The sequence below is a fragment of the Sphaerodactylus townsendi genome, linkage group LG16 (assembly GCF_021028975.2).
Source record: "Sphaerodactylus townsendi isolate TG3544 linkage group LG16, MPM_Stown_v2.3, whole genome shotgun sequence".
NCBI classification, from domain to species: Eukaryota; Metazoa; Chordata; class Lepidosauria; order Squamata; family Sphaerodactylidae; genus Sphaerodactylus; species Sphaerodactylus townsendi.
The window spans coordinates 3559363-3586793 of NC_059440.1; the positions used below are offsets into that span (position 1 = coordinate 3559363).

The 27431-nt window shown below is 45.9% G+C and overlaps 1 protein-coding gene across 7 annotated transcripts in view; it reads right to left on the bottom strand.

Moving 5' to 3' along the window:
- Window positions 1-8385: 8385 nt before the first annotated feature.
- VEZF1 (vascular endothelial zinc finger 1) overlaps window positions 8386-27431 on the bottom strand; it is a 34974-nt gene continuing 15928 nt past the window's right edge. For 2 of the 7 annotated variants that reach the window (XM_048518735.1, XM_048518736.1), the window contains exons 4-9: window positions 26049-26232; window positions 23826-23867; window positions 17799-17957; window positions 12423-12461; window positions 11334-11378; window positions 8386-10747 (exon numbers count right to left, since the gene is read on the bottom strand). In XM_048518735.1, the coding sequence (XP_048374692.1) occupies window positions 10338-10747; window positions 11334-11378; window positions 12423-12461; window positions 17799-17957; window positions 23826-23867; window positions 26049-26232 (879 nt within the window). In that variant the 3' untranslated portion in view covers window positions 8386-10337. The remainder of the gene's footprint in view (window positions 10748-11333; window positions 11379-12422; window positions 12462-17798; window positions 17958-23825; window positions 23868-26048; window positions 26233-27431) is intronic. The other 5 variants (XM_048518738.1, XM_048518741.1, XM_048518740.1 and 2 more) reach the window with 3 other exon arrangements.

The following is a 27431-nucleotide window of genomic DNA, read 5'->3' on the forward strand; positions in this document are numbered from 1 at the left end:
ATGTGAGGTCCAGACCATCCTGGCACAAGAAGTAAGCAAGACACAGACTTTGCAGAAGGAGGGGATGTGCCCTTTTCTGAGGCACAGAAAGCACTTGGAGTGCTTGTAATTCTTGGCCCCACAAGTGGCTTGTAATTCTTTGGCCCCACAAGTGGAGCACTTCTTAAAAAGTGCTCCCACCCCACTCCATGGTCATTTCCCCTGCCAAGAAACACCACAAGAAGACCCTAAGGTTGGACAAGCAAGAATATACGTTCTGTACGCACGGCAGCAAAGAGAGAACTGAGGGAAATGCTCACCTTTCTCTCTACCCCGTGACTCTTGGGAGGGAAACCTTCTCGCCTTGGAGCTGGGAGGAGGAGGGGGGGTGTTTAGGAGAGCTCTAGAAGGATGGATGAGAAGCATGCGCAGACCCAATTTGAGAACAATGATTTGGATCCAGAAGACATTTTCCTCTAATGGAAGGCACTGACATCAGTGGAACAGAATTTCCTTTCCTCATCCCACCCCGCTGCAGCCCAACGATCTCCTCAAAGTGGTGGTTCAGAGGAGCAAGGGACCCTCAGAAATGGTGTGGGGGCAAATATGAGGTCTGCAGCAGGAAGGGCGAACTGATAGAATCATACCTCCCTTTCCATTATTGGAAAATGTAATCTGGATTCTACTGTCATAAAAGTGAGAAATTGGTTGCTTTGCCCAGCCACAACAGCTATGCTAAGGATTGTGGGATTGGTGTGGTCCTAAGCCCTGTGGTCTTTGGCAAGGAGAAGTCAACTCAGTGCATGGCAGCTGTGAAAAAGGCAAACTCTATGCTGGGGATCATTAGGAAAGGAGTTGATAATAAAACTGCAAAGATTGTCATGCCCTTATATAAAGCCGTGGTGCGACTGCACTTGGAGTTCCCGTCGCCACATCTCAAAAAGGATATCGAAGAGATAGAAAAAGTGCAGAGAAGGGCAATGAGGATGATTGAGGGACTGGAGCACCTTCCCTATGAGGAGAGGCTGCAGCGTTTGGGACTCTTTAGTTTGGAGAGGAGACGTCTGAGGGGGGATATGATTGAAGTCTATAAAATTATGCATGGGGTAGAAAATGTTGACAGAGAGAAATTGTTCTCTCTTTCTCACAACACTAGAACCAGGGGGCATCCATTGAAAATGCTGGGGGGAAGAATTAGGACTAATCAAAGGAAACACTTCTTCACGCAACGTGGGATTGGTGTTTGGAATATGCTGCCACAGGAGGTGGTGACGGCCACTCACCTGGATAGCTTTAAAAGGGGCTTGGACAGATTTATGGAGGAGAAGTCGATCTCTGGCTACCAATCTTGATCCTTCTTGATCTGAGATTGCAAATGCCTTAGCAGACCAGGTGCTCAGGAGCAGGAGCAGCGGAAGGCCATTGCTTTCACCTCCTGCAGGTGAGCTCCCAAAGGCACCTGGTGGGCCACTGCGAGTAGCAGAGAGCTGGACTAGATGGACCCTGGTCTGATCCAGCTGGCTTGTTCTTATGTTCTTATGCACTGATAGAATCATACCTCCCTTTCCGTTATTGGAAAATGTAATCTGGATTCAGCCAGCTTTTCTACTGTCATAAAAGTGAGAAATTGGTTGCTTTGCCCGGCCACAACAGCTATGCTAAGGATTATGGGATTGGCGTGGACCTAAGCCCTGTGGTCTGTGGTAAGGAGAAGAAGTCTGAAAAAACTGACAGGATCCTCCCCCATACGCCCAAAGTCCAGTTGAAAATTTTAATTTGACCCCCACAGATACAAAAGAAAGTGTGCTGTTATATTGGTGAATATTCTCTAGGAAACTGAACAGGCTCACCAGTTCACAGAGTGTGAAAAAAAATTGTGACAGGGTATTGTGTAATGACCTCTGCTTTTCCCATGTGTGAAATGTTTGGCTAAGAAATACTAACACACACATCAAATTGCTTCTATAAAAATGGAAGTTGTATCCAGTGCTTTGGAGGGCTCTGGGCAGACCCTGTTACCCAGCTCTTGTTTTACATTTTTCTTCATTTTGCTCCGTAAACTTATACCCCTTTATTTTATTTTCCATAATAAATCTGACTTTATTTCCACAGTTTTTATTTCTTAAAACGTGGATTTCTTGCATTCTGGCTCTTGTCTTCCTTCTTTAAAAAAAAATCTGCCTTCCGGATGTAATCCACCAACAACAATCACACTCGCTCTGTGGCTTGTGGAGAGCAGCAGCGTCAACCAAAAGAGCCGGACTGACTTCCTTCCTGGCATGAGGCCGGCACTTCAGGGAGGCTCACGTCTTACCCGTTCCTTAGGTGGCAGCTCTTTCAAGGTGGCAACTACCTGCCAACCACAGGCTCCCTCTGGGCAAGGGCCTGGCCCACTTTCCTGAAACATGGCCGGTGCCACATTGGGGCCCAAAGCTCAGAAGAACCACAGGGGGACTGCGAGCCATGGAGTACCTCTGACCTACAAGTTATCTTCAGGTGGGATCCAAAAATTTTAGTAACAGGTTCCCGTGGTGGTGAGATTCAAACTGTGGCGTAGGGCCAATGGGGCTGGGTGGGGCACGACGGGGGTGGGGCGGGCATTCCAGGGCAGGGCTGTGGCAAGGAGGCAGCCACTGCGCCGGTCCTTGGGCGGGAAACGAATGCACACAGGCGCAGGCTGCCACGCACGCCGGTGCACCTCCTGCTAGACTGCTCCAAGTTCTGCGCGCTACTGCTGAGCGGAGGGGTGTAACTAAGGCAAAAATCGCGTGGCAAAACCACCCATTAGTAACCCCCTCTTGGCACACACACATAATTAGTAACCTACTCTTGGGAACCTGTGAGAACCTGCTGGACCCCACCTCTGCCTTCAGCCATATAGTTATTTTGTGCCAGTTTCATATTTTCTTCAAAGCACAGTAAAAACATCCCCTTAATTCAGTTTTATTTTCTCTGAAGCAAAATCATTTATGAGCAGTTGATGCCACATATCTTCACTCGAAAAAAGTGACATTCCACCCCCCCACCCTACACACACAGCTGTCCTTCCTCTCAGTCTCTTCCTTTCTGTGGATTACGAAAACACTCTTGCTCATGCTTTGCCTAAAATTTTCCAATCTCATATATGGCATATTTTACACTTCCTTCTGTTTCTCTTCTCTGTGTTGGTTTTGGCATTTTTGGTCTGCTAATATACCTTCATATCACTTTTAAACCTATTTTAGAAACTTCGTGAAGTTTTCTCCCACGTATGCACATTTTCACACACTTTTATGTTTGGAGTAACTTTAGTGAACTTAAAAAGAACTGGAGATTGGCATGCTGGCACTGTGGAGACCTAGAGGCATATTATAACCATATGTGGATGGAATGTGCAGAAGTAAAAAAAATTGGACAATTGTATTGTTATATATCGAGAAACTGGTGAAGATAAATATTGATTGAAATAATGCCTTAACGTTCATGGGTGTAATGGAAGACAGAAGGGTGGACAAACAATATAGTTATACTAGCGGGCCCAGCCACGTGTTGCTGTGGCAATTGTCCATCACAGTCCGCAACCCACACAGATGTCCATGCAGGTCCAATGATCCCCAGCATAGCCTTTTGGGGGGATCAAATGGAATCCCTCTTTCCCTTTTCAATTCACATTGTTATATGGTGCTGTCTTGTTTTTTTAGTATAAGGTAACCCTTCCCATTCCACAATGGAACTGTCCAGAGTGTGAATCCCGCTGTCCATGAGGCTGGTTGACACGCACAGTCCTGGCTTGGGTAAGGCAGAACTGGGGCAAGCAGGCTGTCCCAGTCAGGCAGCAGAGGCAGGGTGGTGAGGCATTCAGATCGAGGCCAGCTCCCTGGGTTCGTAAAGGGCCATGTGCAAAAGAAGGGGAGCAGGTAGCGTAGGTTCACCCCCCACGCCGCAGATTGTCTTAGAAGAAAAAGGCAAACTCCAGCTCGCTTTTAGTAAAAGAGAGCTGTGGTGAATATGGGTGAGGAAGTGGGTAAGTGGTGGTTGGATGTGAGGGAGGGCAGAGTGAGGTGTGTGAGGATGAGCTGGATGTGTGTTGTGTGGTAGTAGTGGGTGAGGCACAGAGAGTGAAAGTTACCTGCATGTGAGGGGGGGGAACCCCACCTGACGTCTCACACGGCAAAGTGTGTATGTGTTTCACTTCCACTCGTACTACCTACCAGTATTACCTATTTACTGCTTTCACTGCTCATCTCTGCCCATCTGCAAGAACATCCTAAGCCCTCAGGCCACAGACAGACAGGCTGCACGGACATTCTAAGGGTGACAGTTAAACACAGCCAGCTTCATGGCCTGGTGCACCAGGAAAAAGATGTTTTACCTGGCTCAGGTATGGACTTTCGGCGGTTTGAAGGTCCGAGTACCTGCCAGCAACAGGGAGGGACGTCCTGTGAAAATTTGGGGGTGATCCGTCCAGCAGCTTCTGAGGGAGACCATCAGGGACAAACACACTGTTAGATTTTTATATACATAGATGTATAAAATAATGATCAAAGCAGCCCATGCAACAATAGCCTTGGGCTGGAAAGAAAAGAAAAAATGGACACTTCAGAGATGGTTAGAATATATCTGGGAACACTTGATATTTTCGATATACTAACCAAAAATAAGACGTGGCAAGACAAACAGAATGAAATTTTGAAGATATGGACAATATACGTGGACTGGATGAAAGAAGCTTGAGTCAACGAAGAAATATGGGAGAAGAGGCTACAGAGAACGAACTTACTGCTGTTTGTGTGACAAAACTATGAAGAAGAAGAAATGGGGGGGAGAAATGGGAGGGAGAAAGGGGGGGAAAGTATTGTTTGAAAATGTATGAAGAAGGAAATTACTATAATAAACTGTAAAATTCAAATGATACAATAAAAAATTAAATTAAAAAAAAGAACTGAAGATTGGCTTTATGTTCTCTGGGAGCTTGTGTTTCATGTGTTGCCTTTTGGGAGGGTAAATACCCTCTCTCACACACACACACACACACACCCCAAACAGAGCACATCCTACTAATCTTTTAGATTGCTATCCACTTTGCCCTTTGTCGTATTCAGAAGCTTATAGGAAATTAAAAGGTCAACTATTGGATAGAGAGTTCTCTACCCTAATCACCGCAGCCAAGAAAACGTGTTCCCCCCTGTATTTTTCTCTCCCATTTGAACGGGGCCACTTGGCACACTACCTGTATTGCTTAATAAACCCTGTTCAAAGGAGAGCCATAATGCTCGCCAGGTTTAATGTTATGCCTTCTGCCTTGTTACATGGCAGATTTAATAAGCAAGAAAAGACTAAAAGATTGTGCCCATGTAACGATGGCTCAGTTGAATCTCTGGCCCACCAATTACTACACTGTCTCAGATTCAAGGAAATCAGATCCAAGTATGTGAATCTTACTCCTTTACATTTACCCCATCTCCCCAATTTAATTAGATTACACTACTTGTTGGACAACCCTGATCCTTCTCTCTGTACGATAGTGGCAGACTTTTTCCTGGAAATTACTAAACGCTAGTAGGTTTCCTTCGACCTGTATTGTATAATCTTTTTAATCTGTTTTAATCTGTTTTTTACTACTGTTGTACTGTTGTCTATGCCAATAAAGGCTTGCTTCTTAAGATTGCTATCCATTTTCCTTAAGTCAGGCATGGCAATCAACCCCCGCCCCCAATTTTATGGCATTGAATTACTCCTCACATTTGGTTCCTACAATTCCTTGTTGAACTTTTAAAGAAGTGATGTGCCAAATGCATCTTATCTGTGGTTTTCTAACAGCCAGTGACTTATTTCCGTTAGAATTAGCAATGTCTAGCGCACAGAGAAATGAGAAGACCCAGCAGGGGGCGGACAAGTGGTTAGCTGACTAGGAATGTGAGCCTAGAGACCTTTCCAACCTTTCATGGCTCCTTAGACTGATATTATCAGGTCTAATTTCCTCCTTCTGGGAAGTCGTCCTCTCCCTTCCTCCCTCAGAGGCTACATCTGTCTCTCAGCTGTCCTATTTAAAATGTAGCTTCCTAATATACATTTATCTTTAATCAGTGAGTCTGCTGCTTCCCTGTGTAACTTGGCCAACATATTGTTTTCCGCTTTCGGAGAGTACAGTGAGATCATAAGTTTAAAATGTTTTCTCCCAGTTCTTCTATTAGTATGGGTTTTTTAAAAAAATCTCGTCAATGACTCCCTCCATTCAAACTTAATGAGTTGGGCCTTTCCTTGGAGGACCAGGAGGTCTATGGGGCTATCAAGAAGAGACTTTTTGATAGAGAGTTTCAACAGATGCTCGAGGAAGCTACTAAAACCTGTTCCCCGATCTCTCTGGGAATACCTGTGGATGGATTAATTGTCGCCCGGTACCTTTATTTCCTGGTTGAGGCCCGGTGGCGTAGAGCAATCACCTTAGCTAGGTGTAATGCCCTGCCTTCCTCCTTTAGCCTTGGACGCCACCTTGGAATCCCACATGAAGAAAGGAAATGCCCGTGTGGCATGGGTTCTGTGGAAACAGTATCTCATTTGCTGTTGGATTGTCCTTTTTATGAGATAGGTAGGAAGAAGCAGATAATCCCCTTCCGGCATGGAAGTGAAGGCATTACAGATAAACAGAAGGTTATAGATCTTTTAAACAGCCACAACTACGAGCTGTTGGAAGCGGTGGGTAAATTTTTTAATGGTGTTATTTTGACTCGTCAGAAGTTGTAGAGGCTGTATTACCTTGCAGTGTTAATGTGAAACTATTTATATGCCATTAAAGGTATTCGAAATCAACTCCCTCCATTGTACAATTTTGCAACTTTTCCCCCCCTCCATCTCAGACACCACCGGCCTGTGAGTCATTCTATAATCCTTCATCTAGGGCTGCCAGCTCTGTGCTTGGGAAAAGTGAAGGTAAGGGAGCACAGGAGGGGTGTGACATCACAGTCCACCCCTGAAGCCACCCTTTCATCCTGTCAGGACTGCGACCTTCGCTTAAGCTCCTGTTGCATGTTCGGTTTCTGTTTCCCCAGTTATCCCAGTTCCCGCCACTGGGAAGGACCGCCCACTCCTACCTGTATATATACTGGAACTGAGGGCAAGAACCCTCAGTTCCAGCACCCTGTATCATAGGGCAACACAAATCAATAAAGTTCGTTCCTTGTTTCAAAGTCGACTTTGTCTGAGTGTGTCCAGCCTTACACCTCCAGGTGAACTGACCTCTGTAGTCTGGAAATCAGTTGTAATTCTCAGAGAACTCCACTCCACACCTGGCATTGACAGTAGGATTGGTGATTTGGGATTTTTTCTGGGGTGGGGGAGGTCATTTACTAATTTATTCCGGCGTATTCAGAAAAGCCAAATATATCTGGCGCTGAAAAAGCTGAATAACATTCAACGTTTGTAATCTCACCGCCCCTCCCCATGCTAAATTTCTCAAGCCGACTCAGACTTGGGAGCTGGGGGGACGACTCCATGTCACTCTAGGCAAGCTCAGAGCAGCATGGAGCTCTCTCCCCCACCGATGCTTTCCAAACCCTCCAGATTATTTTATTGGGTGGGCTCCTTTTCAAACAAAATAAAATTTCCTGCATGTCTAGCCAGTCTCCGCAGATACAGAACCACTGTTCCATGGGTAATCTCAGCTGACTGACACTAAAGAGAGACAAGAAAACTGGGGTGGGGGGAAGAGAGAAATAATTCCATCCTCCCTTAGCTGATTTCCTCTCATCTCTGCCTTCTTCCCCCACCTTCTTTGCTGAGCTTCTCCATTGGGGGACATCCGATTTTTATGCAAGCATCCCCCTTTCCTGTAACCTGGCCTTATTGTGTAGACATGTTTATCCGCACTCGAAGCCCAAGTTCAGACTTAAGTTTATAAGCCACCCGGAAAGCACAGAATAACGACATCCTTCCCAATGCCCCTCTTGTCTATATACTGTTATGCCTTAGAGGTCACGCGAGCACACGCACACTCTGCCGCTGAATTTCTCTCCCAATAACCGTGGGTGACTCTAGCATGATCTCACCTAATTAAGCGTACATAACATTTCCTGTATTCCATCTTAACGCTAGAGCCAATTGAGGGCCTTCTTTTCATGCCCCGAAACCTCTCCTTCCTTTTCAAGCAGAAAATCTAGGTCAAAGAAATGAGTTGGGGAACGGGAAAGCTTCTTTACCGCGGTGATGCTTTCACACTGGCTCAGGCAGAAGGTGCTGCCTCACCTCCCGATGACTGCCCCACCAAGCCTTGTTGTGTATCTGCTACGGCAAGTCTGGACATTAGAACCTCCCCGCCCAAATTACTTTCAGCAACATTTTTTTTAACCACACACACAATTTTTTTATATCAAAACCCCCTCCAAACAAACCAGGATGGTTACTGCAGATAACAAAAGCATCACTACAAGGTCTCTACATTTGTTTATTCAGACAAACTAATTAAAAGGCACAAACATGGGGCATATGTTTACATGACATTATAACAAACATATACATTAAAAGTGTAGGAATGTGTTCTCTTTCTGCTACACAGAAAGCTCCTAAGCGTTTATATATACAAAAGTTGTACAATTTGATGTCCTAAGGTACAAAAAGTTCATTTATAAAATTATTTTTACACTAAGTTCTATTATTTCTCCCCCCCACATTTTATGATGTAGTCTGAGCCCCCTAGAACCGTTTCACGTAACGAACTGGGCAGCCGTCTCCCAACTCCAGACGTTGGCCTTAAAAAGTATAGAATATGATATATTTTTTACATGGACACAATGGGTATAAACACGAACAGTGGACTTTGACCCGCTCAGGCAAGCTGGCATCCCGTTAGAATCAAAATACTGATCGCCACTGCCTTGTCATACCCTTGGCCTGATAGCTTCTACCTTCTGATTAATTCTTAAGTCAGTCTTGGTTATAGGGTCTGATCCTTTTCTTTTTTTAAAAAAAGTGACCGACATGATAGTCTAAAAAATAACTGCATCTCTACATTTCCTACTTTATGTACAGATATTTTTTTTAAAAAAAAATGAAAGAAACAAGAGTTGTATAGGATTTCTTTTAAAGTGTGACCATTTAGGGGGTTAGGGAGGGGAAATCTCTCCTGCACTGGATAGGTCAACGGGAAGCCCCCTACCCCTTCCATTGATAACTAGGTGTTAACACAACAAAAAACTAAAAAGTAAAAATGATGGTTTCTGGCAAATATTTACAAAGTTGGAGATCTGCACAACACTTGATTAAAGAGGGAAGAAAGGGTTTTTTAAAAGAAAACACAAACAATAAGATGCTCTTTCTTGGCTTGTCCTGAAGGGGCATCCTAACTAATTAGTGGTTAGAATAAAAACTGTATACGATTTTTATAATATAAGACAAAAAGCTCCGAGTGAACGACACCTGCTCTCCATCACAACGCCGGCAGGTTCTGATTGAGAGAATCAGGGCATACGCGCATCATACCCCGGGCGCCTTCAAAGTCTTCCAGCGTAATACCATTTTCCCCCATTGGTTTCAAAGCCTGCTACTGGCTCTTTAAAAGAGTCCCCGGTGGGTTCGGTCCGTGGTCATGTCAATTTCGACTCCTCTTCCATCACTCACAGCTGCTCCTTGCCAAACGTTGAACAGTTTTTTCTTTCCTCAATACGCTGACTATGCTGCTATATTCTCTTCGGGTAATACGGTGAGTGTTATTTACATCTCCGAATATCAGGTCACAATCCCCATTGTTACACGTTGAAGTTAGCATGTTAAGTTACCGTATGCTTTGCATATCAGAGCTGGTACCACTTTTCCCATAGGGAATTCGGCCCTGAAGTCGTCATATTCCCAAAGGTAAAATGCATAATTATTCAAATGCATTAAAAAAAAAATAGGACCATGTAATGCGTTAACTTTTAAAAGAAAAACACTACGATGCTACTTTTAGGCCTGGAGGGATACAGAGCTGGCAAATTTAAGTTGACCATTCTCCCACCCTGCAGCATGCTTGCAGAGGACTTTATTTTCAGACTTCTAGTGTTCAGCTTAAACTATTTCTACATCTGCAATGTCCAAAGTCTAACATGAACCCGGTGTTCCCCTCCCCTGATGCGCTGGGTTCAACTCTCACCTGCTCTTATTTCAGCTCCAACTGACACCTGGAAAGAAACGAAGTGGCCCAGTATTAGAGTAACGACCGACCAAACAAGGATGCACTATTTTAAACTGGTGCACTTTTTTTTTGCCCCAGATGGATTAATCTGGTTCCGTTCTCATTAACTAAAAACAAAACAAAAACCAAAATTCAAAAAAAAAATTGCTGGTAAGGATTTGCTTTTCATTCCTTTTTTTTAATACTGCTAGGAGGGTTGGTGTGTTTGCTTGTTTTACCAGGGAGGAGAAGTTGGCAACGCCTGGGGGAGGAAAGGCATGCTCTCCACTGGCCGCATCGCTATGTTTAACGGACCAGCTAGCGTCATTGGCGTCGGCAGGTTCATGGGCGAGGTGATAGTGACTGGATGTGCTATGTTCACCGGCGCAGTTACAGGTGTGGTGAGCGTTAACGGAGAGGCCATGGACAACGGACTGGTTATGGTGACTGGGTGGCCTAAGCTCATCGGGCTGGAGATGTTAACTGCGCTCGACACATTGACCGGGCTTCGCATGTTCATTGCTGCAGCCACTGTGACTGGGTTGGTGATAGTCCCAGAAGCCACTGAGGAGGTAATATTGAAAGGAGTAGAAAGAGTCACAGGCGTTGTGGCAGCCGTGGACGTTTGGCATAAGTTAGCAGCTTCTAAAAAACAAAAAAGAACACACACAAGGAAAGAGCGTGAGCCGTCAAAGAGTTCTGGTGGGGCATTCCTTAGAAGACGTCGCGCTGCGCATTTTGCTGCTCCCACCTGCACTGCTCCTAATTCACCCCCCCCCCCGTGCTTCATCGCGTCCCTGCCCACCGCAGCACGCGGCCCCTTCTAAATCTAGGCCCGTTTTGCCAACTTTACATTTGAGCAGTTAAAACACTTGGGAACGTATCTGCTCAACAAACCGGCAATGGCAGGTCTCAGGGCCGACTATTTAGCTGCCGGCAATTCGCAGCAAACGGGAAGTGATATCACCTCCACACAAGTCTATGTATTCTGTGCATCACTCTCTATAAACCAGCATACACTCAGACATACAGCTGCTAAATATCATGTTTACATCCTACAGTAACTTCAAATCATGCAATTCATCTGAATTCAAGACATTTCCTGGAAAACTAAAGGGAAGCTTAAAAAATATGTAAGAGGGGCGCTTATTCATAAAAACAGCATAGTATTATCAGCAGAAAAAAAAATCCTCCCATGAGGAACATTAGAAGTAGAGGAGAGTGTACATACCGAACGGTACGTACTCTATAGCCTTCTCAAAGTTGTACTGACATTCTGTGAAGGTTTTAAAAAGTCATTATTAGGGACCAATAGGCATAGGTGGTTTCACTATTTACCTGCTTATTTCAGTCTTGAAAATCAATTTAAACCCAAATAGGTGGAATTATTTAGTTAAGTTTACAACACCTCAGTCAATAAGATCTTAAGCGCATTAAGTGCCACTGGCCGCACAGTTTTCATGTTAGTTACATATGACACACCAGTGATTCCTCTAGTATCTGGCATTTGAAAAAAAGGTTTGACCGGCAATGGGACCCTGGGATGAAGGGGAAATAAACAGAAAGGCTACATGGACGAGGTAGTTACCTCTAATATTTCAGCACCACCTACTGGCTAGCCGAAGAATAAAAATGGGATTGTGGTTATCAAGAAGTGTGTGGGGGGTGTGGGGTGTGTGTGAAGGACTGCTAGAAACAGTTCAGTTGTAGTATTTAAGAAAAGACCAGCAGTTCTTAGAAGTCTCACTGTAAGCAAACCAGAAATAAAGCCATTCACATACTTCGCTGGCAAACCATGTAACTGGAATTTCCTTAACAGCAGGCCCAACGGCTTTTCATGCAAAGCCCTGGTTGTGCTGTGCCCATGACATCACCAACCCACCCACCCACCCACCCCCGACAAAAAAAAAGCCCAAGGGGGAAGAAGGACCATTAACAGATGGCTGCACAGTAAGGCAGTGGCAACACAATAGGTCCGTGGTGGTGAACCTTTGGCACTCCAGATGTTATGGACTACAATTCCCATCAGCCCCAATTGGCCATGCTGGCAGGGGCTGATGGGAAGTGTAGTCCATAACATCTGGAGTGCCAAAGGTTCGCCACCACTGCAGGTGAAGCTACAACTTGAATGATAGAGTGAACACCCAGGAACTCTCCGGGATGCCTTGCAAATGACAAGCAACTATATCACCATAAGGTGGAAGCTGCCATCTTGTTCCATTGTGGGATACAGTTCTGTGCAAACATTTCAAAGAGGCAGATTAAAAGAGTCAAGAGTCCAGCATTGCCATACAAGCTACAGAAATATATCTGACCCTACCTTGCTTGACCGAAGTTGGCCTCAGAGTCTGTTGACTTTCTGAAATCAAAATTGGAGGTGGGAGGAAATGTGTTGCAATTAAGCCATTACATGATGTATTTCTACAGTTTTCCCTACTTTGTAAAAACCAAACAGGGTGTGTGTTTTTTTTGTGTGTGCATAAGCATAAATTCAACTAGTCTGGTTTTAAGCTTTCAATCCAAAGCCAAGTCTCAAGAATTCTCAGACAATGGGAACCGGTTACTAAAATGTGGGGCAAAAATCAGATAATTTCTATGGAGTTACCCCATTGGCCAGACTAATTCAGCATAGTCTCTGATTGGCAGTGGTTCTTTTCACTGGAAATGTGGCTCTTTTCACTGGAATGAACCTGGGACTGCCTGCATACGGTACAAATCATGGGTTCTACTAACAAAGCTAAGCCCCATGCCATCCTTTGACACATAGGCCATCCTTGGTGCTGACAGCTGCTATGCGCAGCTGCCGCCTGTGCGCAGGTTCCTGGTGCAGGGCAATCATTTGAAAACCATTCCCAACCATTCTGCACCTGCATTCTGCATCACAGTGAAAAAGGAGCAGCCGAATGCACCTTAATGATTTCTCCTTAAGGATCTGATTTTCAGCTGCAAGGGAAACCGGGCAAAAACAGAAGTTGGCATTCAATCCAAGCTTCCTGGCCGACCAGGGCCAGCACCCAGACTTTGTGTCCCAAGAAGCCATTTTCAGTGTGACAGGACAGTGACAGGATCATTCTCCCCTCATTCTTTGCTGCACCTGAGGGTTCATAAGGTAATGCCAACACAACCTGCTTCTTCATGAAGCTCATTTGTGCAAGTGTTGTAGAACTCACAAGGACCACAAGGACTACAAGGCTGTCATCTCTTGCTGCTCATCCTAACCAAGCATTTACATTCTCTTCTCACCACTGTTTTTTTCTCTCAAACTCTTGTGTATTCCTCCAGTTGTCTAGTCCCCCCCCCCCCCCGCCCCCAGTGTTCCTTTTTCCTGCATCCTTGGGCGGTACACAGAAACTTGTCCCAGCTCAGATGGCTGCGCCAAGGTCCTGCCATATCCACTCAGGCCTAGGTCTGCTTTTAAGAAGAAGAAGAGGAAGAAGAGTTTGGATTTATATCCCCCCTTTATCTCCTGCAGGAGACTCAAGGGGGCTTACAATCTCCTTGCCCTTCCCCCCTCACAACAAACACCCTGTGAGGTAGGTGGGGCTGAGAGAGCTCCGAGAAGCTGTGACTAGCCCAGGGGTAGGGAACCTGCGGCTCTCCAGATGTTCAGGAACTACAATTCCCATCAGCCCTTACCAGCATGGCCAATTGGCCATGCTGACAGAGGCTGATGGGAATTGTAGTTCCTGAACATCTGAGAGCTGAGAACAGCAAGGTCTCCCAGCTGGCGTGTGTGGGAGTGCACAGGCGAATCTGAATTCCCCAGAGAAGCCTCCACAGCTCAGGCGGCAGAGCGGGGAATCAAACCCGGTTCCTCCAGATTAGATACACGAGCTCTTAACCTCCTACGCCACTGCTGCTCCTTTTGTGAAAAAGCTGGTGTTCTTTTTCACTTTTCACCCGGAAGAGCCACCACGTCTAGCTTCCACCAAGCTCCTTTCCTGCACTGTGTTGGCATCACTGCAGACCTCTGCTTCCTCTCCTCTCCTCTCCTGGCTGTCTGTACAACTGCCACCACGCTCTCCACAAGTGGCCCCAAAACTATCACATGCATGCAGCTGGGGGCCAAACTGCTAGAAGCTGCCACAAGCAACAGGGGAAGGCAGCAGAGGTCAGGTGAGACTTAGTGGGTCTAATGCAGGGGTCTTCAAACTATGGCCCTCCAGATGTTCATAGACTACAATTCCCACGAGCCCTACCACTTGGCCATGCTGGCAGGGGCTGATGGGAATTGTAGTCCATGAACATCTGGAGGGCCATAGTTTGAAGACCCCTGGTCTAATGTGACTTGCAAGTCAGTGAGTGAAACCCCATTTATTTCAGAAATTAAGGAAGACGTTCAAATGTATTATTGGCTGGAATGCTAAGGGAGCAGGGTTTGAACTGGGAAAAGACAGGCTCAATTAGAGGATATCTATTGGTTAGAATCAAATCCCTCCCCCCAAAAAACCCACTGAGAAGAACCACCTTGAAAAAGTATCTTGGGCAAAGGAATGCCATTTTATCTAAACATTCTGGAATGTTTGGGTGTGCCAAATATATAACCCCAGCTTGAAGGGAAATAACATGTGTTTATAAAAAACTGGGCATGACGGTCAGTCTTCTATTAAAATATTTTTGTGAAGTACATCAATACTGGCGGAAACAAACAGGGTATAACTATATTAGTCAAAAGGGAAACACCCGCTCACTCCGCACATGCAGAATAATGCACTTTCAAACTGCTTTCAGTGCTCTTTGAAGCTGTGCGGAATGGCAAAATCCACTTGCAAACAGTTGTGAAAGTGGTTTGAAAACGCATTATTTTGCATGTGCGGAAGGGGCCCAAGTTAGAAAGGCTAGCCTCTGCATCCATTCCTATGGCAAGAGTCAGGCAAACTCCTGTTACCCTTACCCTGATTCCCCGAAAATAAGCCCTAGCATGATTTTTCAGGATTTTTGGAGGATGCTGGAAATATAAGCCCTACTTTAAAAATAAGCCCTAGTTACAGATTCCCTGGCGCACCTGATCTGGTCACGTGAAGGGCGCAAAATCATGGGGAAAAAAATAAGACCTCCCCTGACCCATCTTTTGGAGCAAAAATAAATATAAGACCTTGTCTTATTTTCGGGGAAGCACGGTATTTATTTTAGGCACTAATTTTCACTGCCTCAGACGCAGCCACAAAGACTGCAGCTCCTTTCTCTAGCAATTTTGCTCCCAGACATGTAGCACGAAGTTGGACTAACAATGTAATCCAGATCCGTGGATTGCACTGCAGTGGCTGAAGGCAGCGCAGTGAAGCACTGCCTCCAATGGGTTTTCCATAGGCACGGGGGAGGGAGGGGGGGAGCAAAAACTTTCCCTGCCCCCAGGAAACCCCCCCCCCCCCACATCCATTTTGGACACCAGCACAGCTCCGCCTGAGCCTTTGGGGGAGGGCGGTATATAAATATGATAAATAAATAAATAAAAATGACTGGGACTTCTGGCTTTGGCCGTGTCAGGGCTGAGGGGCAGTTGGGTGCTGGCACCTCTGCCTCCTCTGATGGCACGAGTCCCCCTGCACTGGATGCTGTGACTGATCCTGCCCCATCTGAACTGGGCTGCCCAAACTGTAAAGGGGCAGAATAAGCTGATCTTCATGAGAACTGCTGTACTCCTGCCCACTTAGATTATCCCACACCTGTGGCACTCACTTCACCTGCTTTGCAAATAGTTATGCATTTCCCTGAGCTTCGAAACACATCTAACCTGCTTCAGGATACAAAAGCATTAGGCATCACCCTGGCAAGTGGAGACGAAATCCCTGGCCACTGAAGAGTTAAGATGTCAAACCAAGTGTGTATTAAGTGAGGGGTGGAGAGGCTGGTGGTATAATAGCACAGGGTCAAGGAGTCATAGAGGGCACATGTATTCAAAACCAAAACACAGACTGTGAAAGCAAACCCAAGGCTAAGGACACCTCTACCACTACCATCAGTTTTTACACAAATCTGTCACAGCTCCCCAAAGGCAGGAAGGACTCCGTCAGAGTCTGTCTCTTCGCCGGAAAGTGCAATTGTGGACAACATGGTCTTAAAGCCGGATTTGGGAGCTGCACTCCGAGATGTCTCGCCAGCCTGCAGTGGTTAAATTCCCAGCCTGTTGTGCCTGCGTCTTGGCCCTCTTGTTCTCCCACCTCCCACCTCCCTTCCCTCCCTCTGGAGTGAGGAGCCCAGCAACCCTTCCTTGTCTTGGATCAAGCCTGGTTCACAACTTCATCCAAGTGTTGGGGAACTTCTAAGTGAGGAGAGGCTGCAGCGTTTGGGACTCTTTTTTTAGTTTGGAGAGGAAGGCGTCTCGAGGGGGGGATATGACTGAAGTCTATAAAATTATGGCATGGTGGTAGAAAATGTCATACAGAGACATTTTTCTCTCTCTTCTTTCACAACAATACACTACAACCAGGGGGGGCATCCATTTGAAAAATGCTGGGGAAGAGCACTAGGACTAATCAAAAGGAAACACTTCTTCATCGCACTTAGCGTGTGATTGGTGCTCTTGGAATATATATGCTACCACAGGAGGTGGTAAGGATGGCCCACTCACCTGGATAGCTTTAAAAGGGGCTTGGACAGATTTATGGAGAAGTGGATCTATGGCTACCCATCTGGATCCTCCTTGATCTGAGACTGCAAATGCCTTAGCAGACCAGGTGCTCAGGAGCAGCAGCAGCAGCAGGCCATTGCTTTCACCTCCTGCAGGTGAGCTCCCAAAGGCACCTGGTGGGTCACTGCGAGTAGCAGAGTGCTGGACTAGATGGACTCTGGTCTGATCCAGCAGGCTTGTTCTTATGTTCTTAGTAACCTGGAATTTATTCCACACAAACCAAAGTTGGTGAGCTGGAGTTTGATCAAGTCAGGACGCATCCAAAGCCACTCCGTGCAAAATAACAAAGAGAGAAGGAAAAGTCTTCGAGTGCATGGCAGAGGCTGAAGCAGTAAAACCGTTTTCATACCTGACTGCAGCTCAATTACAATTTGCGATGGTGTAGGAATGCAGTGCATTGAGGCGACTTGCTCACCCATAGTAGGACTAGCACTTCCTGGCCCGGCACCACTAATTGCATCATTGTTCAAGCTGTTTAAGGAGCCTAAGTGATAATGGCAACTACCGTGTTTCCCCGAAAATAAGCCCTGGCATTATCTTTTGAGATTTTTGGAGGATGCTTAAAATATAAGCCCTACTCCAAAAATAAGTCCTAGTTACAGATTCCCTGGTGCAGCTGATCTGGTCCAATGCAAGTGTGTATTATTGTGTGGAAAAAAATCATGGGGAAAAAATAAGACATCCCCTGAAAATAAGCCCTAAAGGATCTTTTGGAGCAAAAATTAATGTAAGACCCTGTCTTATTTTTGGGGAAACATGGTATGACTTAATAAGCTATAGCCGTAGCCGCAGGTGGCGGTCCTTATACACTCCAGATGTTAGTGGATTGCTATCAATTCCCTATCAGCCCCCCCCTTGGCAGCGTAATTGGCCATGCTGGCAGGGGCTGATGGGAATTGTAGTCCATAACATCTGGAGTGCCAAAGGTTCGCCACCACTGAGCTATAGGAACTGCAATCACACAGCTACAGGAGTATGACTTTGTTTTTTCTAGCTCAGTCTACAAATCTCCTGCACATAAAAGGCCCCAGTGTCATCATACGGAGGCCCGCAGGATTTCCTTACCTTTCTTCCTTGCTTTGACAGCTTCTTCCCACAATCTCAAGGTCTCGACCTGTTTCCCAGGCCAGTTTGACACATGCTGCTGCTGCTGCTGTTGCTGCTGCTGCTGTTGTTGCTGCTGCTGCTGCTGCTTCTGGTTGTTGCTCTCTTCATTCATGCATGCTATTCCAGTCAAATATATCAAATTGAATTTTAAGAGACACACGAAGAGAAGAAATTATAAAAGTTTATACATTACACACACACACACACACACAATTATGCATAGCCCTGAGTGGAGCAACTCTCACTTGAGGGGCCTTAATGGTGAGGGAGGCACAGAACTTGCAGTTTGCAGGAACCTGCTTCCCTCTCAGGCAAAGAAGGCACCCAATGACGCGAGGTGCTTTCAGTCGGGTTTTAGCCATCTTTGCCCCGCTAATAAGGCGTTTTTTAAAAAAATAATGCTGTGGCTCTTCTTCATTTTCCATGAAGACAGAAAAAGATCGACTAGCACAGTGGTGGCGAACCTATGGCACGGGTGCCAGAGGAATTGGCACTCAAGAGCCCTCTCTGTGGGCACACGCATGAAACAGAGTTAAGTGCAGGTGGTATTATGTATTATTGGAAGATCCCGCGCCCTACCTGTAATATCTAAACAGGCTGGTCTGGGCAGCTGGGCTCGATTTATTAGCATTAAAACCTAAGACCTAGTTTTGGGGAAGCAATGCAGGTAACCCTATTAAGCACTGTTAAACCCCACTGATTTTCATGTGAAGAACTAAAGCACTATCCTTTACCTGGGAGTAAGCTCGGTTGCTGGCAATGGGACTTGATTCTGGAGTAAACCACTCCTAGAAGTCGTTGATTCATCCGATTCAAAGAGTTTGCCGCGGTTTGGCTTCAAAGCAAAGCCACCAACTACCACCAAGCTTACTCCCCGAAAGTAACGCCATAGACGCCTCAAGAACCAACCGTTTTTTTCTAAACTAAACCCTCAGTATTCAGGTTAAATTGCCATGTTGGCACTTTGCGATAAATAAGTAGGTTTGGGGTTGCAATTTGGGCACTCGGTCTCGAAAAGGTTCGCCATCACTGGACTAGCAAGTCAAAGAAAGTATCCTAATGTTCAAAGAAACCTAGAGAAGATTAGCAGAAGCTTGAATCAAGTTGTCCTCACCTGGCGGCAATAGAAGAACTGAGGGATGAGCCCCTTCCCCCATGGCCCTTTGGGCAGGAAACTGTCCCACCTTTGGTCCGGAGGAGAAGGGGGAAGGGCAGCCTGTATCACAGAGCTTAGCAAAAAAGATTGTTATTCCACTCTGTGGCTGGGCTACACAAGCACAGTCCCAATGTGGAGCTGGGCAAATAGACCACAGAGTCGAAAATACAGGTTTTCAAAGTTTTTCTTTATCAGAAACCTCTAAACCATGCTTGGGACAGCTTGAGAAAGCAACAAAGGCAGGCTTTAAAGGAAAGATGAATATTTTTCCCCGCGCTATCCTTTCAAGGTTCTGAAGTCTTCCATGTATTGGAACAGTGTTTCAAAAGCAACGAATGGAGGTTGCAAGCGCAAGATCACACTTTAATCTCGGTTTTTGGGTTGGGTAAGTTGTGAAGGCACGCTGGACTCATGTAGTGTCATGTAGGAGCAGCAGTGGCGTAGGAGGTTAAGAGCTCGTGTATCTAATCTGGAGGAACTGGGTTTGATTCCCAGCTCTGCCGCCTGAACTGTGGAGGCTTATCTGGGGAATTCAGATTAGCCTGTGCACTCCCACACACACCAGCAGGGTGACCTTGGGCTAGTCACAGCTTCTCGGAGCTCTCTCAGCCCCACCCACCTCACAGGGTGTTTGCTGTGAGGGGGGGAAGGGCAAGGAGATTGTCAGCCCCTTTGAGTCTCCTACAGGAGAGAAAGGGGGGATATAAATCCAAACTCTTCTTCTTCTAGTGATCTGCTGCTATTGAGGATGGTGGGCAGGAACCCTTTCTCTTTCAAGGTCTGGAATAGGAATTATTCTCCCCCAGCGGCCCCCTACAGCATCTAGCTCAGGGGCCTCCAACCTTTTTGGGCCCGTGAGCACCTTTCGAGTTCTGATGCAGGATGGGGAGCCGAACCACAAATGGGCAGCCACAAGAAGCAGAGCCACCCGCAAACTGGCTGTTGCAGGAGATGATGACAAAAAAACAGGGAAAGATGAGATGCAGGAGGAAAGGGGAGTAGTTTAAAAACACACACTGAGAAAGAGGAGAGAGAATAAGCCAAAACTGGTGGTAGCTGCCAGCCACAGTGGCCAATCGGAGGTCCTGCTGAACAAGTCTCCAACCCGACTCCACTTACTTTCTTTAAAACACTTGGTGGGTGCTAGGAAGGGTGTAAGTAGGCACTGTGGGGCCCACGAGCACCATGATGGGGACCCCTGATCTAGCTGTGCCAAGAGGACACTCTTGCCAAGCAAATGATGGGCAACAGGTTTAGGGAAGGGATTACTCTGATAAAATCTCCATTTAGCAATTCATATATTCCTGTATGCAGTAGCAGGATGCACACAAACCTGAGACCATCCTCCTACTGCCTCATAGATGGCTCATGTGGGGTTGCAAGGAGGGAAGCAGAATGTACACCAAGCAAGTTTGAGAGGTAATGAATTAGCTTTTCCAGCTGATGCAAGCTACTTAAATCCAATCTCTCTGAATATCGTACAATGTTACAGGGCAGATACCGGCATATCTCATTCAGCTGGCCCCTGTCATCCAGCATGCAAATCGCGGTAGGCTCCATACAGGGGTAGCGAGACCTTTGGCTGACTTTCCAGATCGTTCAGGAGACTACAATTCCCATCAGCCTCTGCCCTAGCCAGCATAGCCACATTGGCCATAGGGCTGGATGGGAATTAGCTCTTGAACATAAGAGTAGCCGCAGGTTCCCACACCTGGTGTAGGCCCGGTGGCTAACATCTGGCACTCCAGATGTTAAGGATTCAAAGATTCTCACCAGCTCCCTGCCAGCATAGCCACTGGCCATGGTGTAGGTGCTAGGTGGTGCTCAGGGATAATGTAGGTGCTCAGGATCTCATAACAGTTAAAGATGCAATCAGTTGCCATGGGAGTGAAAAAAAACCTTTTCCTGGACTGTCCTGCTACAGACAAGGTGGACATGTTCCTCTCTACAAAAATCCCCCCTACTTTGCAGTTGAAAAGGCAGGCTAGCTTAGACCCACTTAGCTTCTACGCACAGGGTTTTTTATATGGAGCATTCCAGAATGTGACCTCTTATCCTCAATAGTATAACTCAAGGTGTCCCCTTGAACATTTAGGCCTAGCATGGGAATTCGCTTTTAATATAGGATGTGCTTTTCTAGGAAGGGGCCAAAGTCTGCCTGGTCAAGCACTCTTTATAAAAATCCTATCAACTGGCAGACTGTAAGACAGTGATGGCGAACCTTTTCGAGACCGAATGCCCAAACTGCAACCCAAAACCCACTTATTTATATCGTGAAAGGGTGCCAACTACGGCAGATTTTAACCAATTTAACCGAGGTCATCATAGTAGTATAGTATAGAAAAGCGTACACTTGGCTCAAAGGCGTCACATACTACTCAGGAGGTAAGTTTGGTGGAAGTCCCGGTGGCTTTGCTTTTGAAGCAAATGCAGTGTGCAACGCCGTTACAGGTGAATCCACAACCCTAGGAGGGCTTTACTCTGTGAAGCAAAACCCCATTTGCCAGCAAGCGACCGATTACTCTCAGGTAAAGGGATCACACTAGTTCGCTCTTCTCCATGAAAATCGAGTAGGGTTTACCACAGCACTTAACAACTTAGCAGGTTACCTACACTTAGCTTCCCCAAGAAAACTAGGTCTTAGGGTTTTAATGCCAATAACTAATCTCCCTACAAATATTACACTATTATTATCATTGATGACCCTCAACTCTGTGCAATACGTGCCCAGAGAGAGGGTTTGAGTGCCACCTCTGGCACCCGTGCCAGAGGTTCGCCACCACTGCTCCTAAGAGGGTCCACTGGAAATTACCAGGACTTCCTTTGATAAAATGGTATAGTAGTCTTGGCTATTTTGCAGGACAAAGCAGAGACCCTCTAACGGACTTCAGAAAAGGCCTGAAATATTTGCTAAAAAGATCACGTTGCAACGGTTTCCTCTGCTGCTGAAACAGCTGTTAGCTGCTTCACAGCCCCCCCCCCTCCAAATCCAGCCGTTTAAGAGCAACAGCTGTTCTGGGACTGGAGAAGGAAACAAGTGGAGCAATCAGCTGCACTTCTCCAGGACAGACACAGCCCACAGTGACAACTCATTAAGGGTCAGGCGGTATGCTGCGATTCAGAGGAATACTGCAGAGTTAGGTCTAATATTCAGGCATTTGGTCTGCTTCGAGTGTTCTTTAAGGGGCAGAGCAACCCTCTCATTTCAGAGGATTGCTGTTACTTCTATGCACCTGAGACATTGGCCGTTTCTGCATCGCCTGAGCCCATTTGAGGACGGGCCAACCGACCAAAAGCGCAATTTCCAGGCCAGCTGTCGCTCATTGCAGACCTGACTCCTCTTCCCTCCCCTTTAAAGGGTTGTTGCTTGTTGGGGAGGGAGTCTGCTCTTTCCCTGCGGTGTAAATCGGTGCGCCGAATCAAGGCCTACTGGAAGACGCTGTCTCCTCGTCTTCGCCCGCGCACTCCGTCGGTAGCCTCCTGCATTAAGCGTGCGGCGAAGCCCGCCCACACACTGTCCCCTCCCACCTCCAGGGGTCCGGAGGGCAGCGTATGGGCTAAGCGACAGGCTACGGCTTAAGCAGGAGGACACCGTGGCGGAGTGAAGCTGGCAGGGCAGAGGCTGGCTCTGCAATGCGGAGAGTCCGCCTGCCGTCTCCATTCGCAGCTTCTGCTCGCAAGAGCATGCGGTTTCGAAGAAGTCACGCTACGACAGAACTCCTGCCGGCGTGGGGGCGCCTCCTGGCCGTGCGGAAACGGCCATTGTGAGAGAGTCAAAACAAGCATTCAGGGGCACTGCTTTCTGGCCAGGCCACTACTGCAGGTACACAGTCTTTACCAACAGTAAATTCCATGATTTGTATTTGTCAACAAGGAAAGGAGAGTAAAACAGACACAAACAGCTGAAGTAATATAGCTGGGTGTTGTGTGGTTTCCAGGCTGTATGGCCATGTTCTAGTCCAGTGATGGCGAACCTTTTCGAGACCGAGTGCCCAAATTGCAACCCCAAACCCACTTATTTATTGCTAAGTGCCAACACAGCAATTTAACCTGAATACTGAGGTTTTAGTTTAGAAAAAAGGGTTGACTCCAAGGTGTGTGTTACTCAGGAATAAGCTTGGTGGTAGTCGGTGGCTTTGCTTTGGAAGCAAACCTGTGCATAACTCTTCCAGAAGCTGGGTGAATCATGACCCTAGGAGGGTTTACTCAGAAGCAAGCCCTGTTGCCAGCAACCGAGCTTACTCCCAGGTAAAGGATCGCGCTTTAGATCTTCGCATGAAAATCAGTGGGGGGACTTGTAATAGCTTTAACAGGGTTATTACTCTACACTGCTTCCCCCAAAACTAGGGTTTTAGGTTTAACATTGCTAATAATCAAGCCCAGCTGACCCAGCCACAGATGCATTTCGAAAATGCTTCAGGAGGGAGAAATGCTTAACTAGAATGGCCTGTTGGGTGGAGCCTCTATAACTGGCCTGGAAACCACCCAACACCCCAGTGATTCCAGCCATGAAAGCCTTCGACAATATAGTAATGTAGCTGTTTCTTCAACAGCAAGTCACAGCTGTGACTGAGACAGCCAGGACAACAACCTAGCTATAAATGAACAGTGCACTGAAGAACAGATCAACTGGAGGTAGGTGGATGGGCAAACATCACATGGAATAATTTATGATAAAACAGAAACCTCTCATTTCAGCACCGCTCCAATGAAAAATTTAAAGCGAGCTGCTTCGTCTCTTTAAAATGACAGGTTAACAATTTGTGCGCTCTGGTCCGATTGCCAGGCTAACACCATTAAAATGTCAACTGAAAGGAGTTTCTACTCACAAGCAGGGAGGTGTAGATTTTCTTGTTTGAAAAAGCCAAACTCTGTAATTAAGAAGAAAGCAAATGAAGTAGCCCTGCATAATAGTCAACACACACAAGGTTTCTTACTGTCACAAAGGCTAGGAGGCTCCTTCCCCACAAATTGTGAGGAGAAGCAGAGCACAGATAGGAAAGAGAAAAAAGCATATACATGGGCAGGGAAAAAATATGTAGTAGCAGAACACTAGAGCTTTCGATAGATACTGGCTTATGGTCTAGACAAATCCCTGCTGAGCAAGCTACTATTTCAGTCTTAACTATCCTCATTGGCTTGTTTTGTCAGGATAAGACCAAGAAAGTATATTTCTGAACTAACTTACAGCAAGCACACAAGCTATGCATATACCTCTCTCCCAGATCTCTGAAGACACTTATTCACTTCATTTATATCCCACCAGATTTCTATTTCCCAATAACTGAGCAGATATGGAAGCTTAGGCTCATTCTGCACATGCACAATAACGCACTTTCAAACTGCTTTCAGTGCTCTTTGAAGCAGTGCAGAATGGCAAAATCCACTTGCAAACAGTTGTGAAAGTGGTTTGAAAACGCATTATTTTGCGTGTGCGGAAGGGGCCTTACTTTCAAGCTTTCTTTAAGTTTTGTAGTCTATAAAGTTATCTAACATGTCACGTACATTTTGTCAACCATACAAATAGGCCCACAGAAGTTATTAGTCTGTTTGAGATGGCAAAAGGCAGCATCAAGGAGCCAAATATGTTTATCTGCATGCAGCATCCCTAGCTACAATCTTTACTTCCCATAAATGACTTGGAGCAGGCAATTCACACACACTCGTGCTTGGATTCTGAAGACTGACAAAAGCCATCCAACCCTACCCTGTGTCAAACCTGCAAGATGCAACTGTAATGCATCTGGACTGACTTATAGCTGCTCAATGACATCCAACATTTACATTGAAAACCATGATACTGAAAAAGGCTTGTGTAAGGGCTTCAGAAATCTTTCAAAGGGCAAAGAAATTAAACAAGGGCACATCATTCCATTTAGCGCCAGTGAAAATTCCAGCTTTCAATAAACATTCTGGAAGAGGCACTTTGGTTTAGTATCGCGCAGCTGAGCGCCACTGGGCATTCCATGTACACCCTTGTGAGGCCCTGCCATGGTTTTGTCATCTCTTGCAGACTGGAGTGACTATTGGTAAAAAGGCTATAAAGCATCTTTGTAAAGGGATCCATTACCGGTGGGCATTTTTTGCACCAAGTGGTCCATTATCTGGAGGAAATAGCCAGCCTTGTTGATGCAGGGAAGATCCATCCCGTTATTGACCAAGTCTTCTCATTTGCAGATGTTCCCAAGGCTTTCCAGAAAGTTAAAAAGGGGCTTGGATAGATTTATGGAGGAGAAGTCGATCTATGGCTACCAATCTTGATCCTCCTTGATCTCAGATTGCAAATGCCTTAGCAGACCAGGTGCAGCAGGCCATTGCTTTCACATCCTGCATGTGAGCTCCCAAAGGCACCTGGTGGGCCACTGCGAGTAGCAGAGTGCTGGACTAGATAGACTCTGGTCCGATCCAGCAGGCTCGTTCTTATGTTCTTGCTATGGTGCGAGATTACCCCTGCTGGTTTCATCTTACGCTGTTAGCTGCCAGCCCCTCCCAGCCTTAAGGCCAGCCTTAAGACCGGGTGCCACCGATACGATGCTGCGTACTGAACTTCAAATGTTTCTAGATGTTTTAATTAATGTATTGGGTTTTATATGGCATTGTGAACCACCTAGAGCCCTTTGTGGATTAGGCGGTCTATAAAAATCTAATAAATAAATAAATATAAAAAACTCTGACCTACCCTGAATCCCCCCCCCCCACACACACCCCCACCAGGCTTAATGCTTTTTTAAAAAACTTGTTTAGGCATCAGCTCTGGCAATCCAGGAACACTGAAGCAGCAATTTGAGGCCCACTGAAATCAATGGGGATCTACTGACCTCAAAGGGATTTGGACGAGGCCCTGTTTCTTACGCTGAAAGTTCAGCAGGCTTTCAAATACCTTGTATGAACCAAGAAGATGTGAAAACCTTCAGACTGCTTTGTAAGGCTTTTCCGCTATGATTCCCGTTTCCAAACCACAGTTTAAAGGGCACAATCAAGTTTAACACAGAACACATGTTGTACACTCAGTCAACAAAAAAGGATGAAATGGCATTAAATGTTTCACCTACTTTTATTGATGCCTTGTTTACAGGTATTACAGTTGATGCTTTGGCTCTGCCCATGAGTCTTTAAGTGGCTGGTAATATATGCTGCACTCAGAAGTTTACCACAGATATTACACGAAACTTTTCCTTCATGGCGCACCATGTGTGTCCGCAGCCTGTCTTTGGTGGCAAAGGCAGCTGTGCAAGTCTACACAGGACGTAAGAAAAGATTTCAGAGAGACTGTCTTGCAGTACAGTGCACACACATTTTAAGTTCAAATTAGTTAGGATTATAGAAATCTTGGGTAAATAATTCTTGTGAAAGCCAGTGATCCTGATCAGGGTTACTACTTACCTGCTGACGGCAGGAACCTTCCCACTGATGCTCCTCGCACAATAGAGCAATGCGGGGAAAATTGTGTGTGGGAGAGAAATGTCAATTAATGTCACTTCTGGCTTCCCAACAGTGACACACTGATGTTCAAGAAAGATCCTGGCATTCTATTGTAAATTTTCCACAAAGCTTTGAGGGATTCCTAGAGCATCAGGACATTGATTGATCCTCCCCCTCCCCGTGCCCCAATGCCCCTGAAGGTTTGGGCCTTGCAACTCTAGTATTGGGTCTTAGGAATATTACTTCCCCTTGTCCCCCAATGTCATTTCCCCAACCTTAAACAGCCCCCTGGAACTTTCATTCCACCCTGCGGAGGAAACATACAATCAACCTGGATGATCCCTGTAATGTAACAATTATCAGCACTGGGGACTGCTTGAGGTCTAGCAGGGAACTTCAACACTTACTTACTTATAGTTTATATTTACTGTACTGCCAACCCCCAAAGGGCTCTGGGCGGAGTACAGCATAAAACAATGGATGAAATACATCATAGAAATCTTAAAACCACACATCAAACCACAGAAACCTAAAAACACTTATCAGATGGCAAAACAGCTCTACCATGTATATACCAGGAACAGTCAGAAAACCATCAGACAACCTTTGCTTCTTGCCCAGGCTATGACTCCACTCTGAATTGAAGGGCTCTACAGATCTTTATAAAGAACATCTACTCTGGAGAGTCCATTTGGGGATCTTTCAGAATCTCAAAAGCTTTGCCCCAACATTTGCTTACTAATAAAGAGAGAATACACAAGTTTCAAATTAAGGATTTAATGGGATTCTTCTTGAAGCTTATCAGACTTGGGCAAGAAGATAATATACTGGCATTTCTATTCAGAAATACTCACAATTAAGAAACTCTTTACATGTAACCTGATTAGTATGGTTGCCCCTAGGTAGGTGGGGCTAAGGAGAACAGTTACACTATTTCTAGTGAAGCCAAGACAGCTAACACTACTTCTCATTTTTATGTCATCAGTAAGTATATTTTTGTGGTCAATAATCTG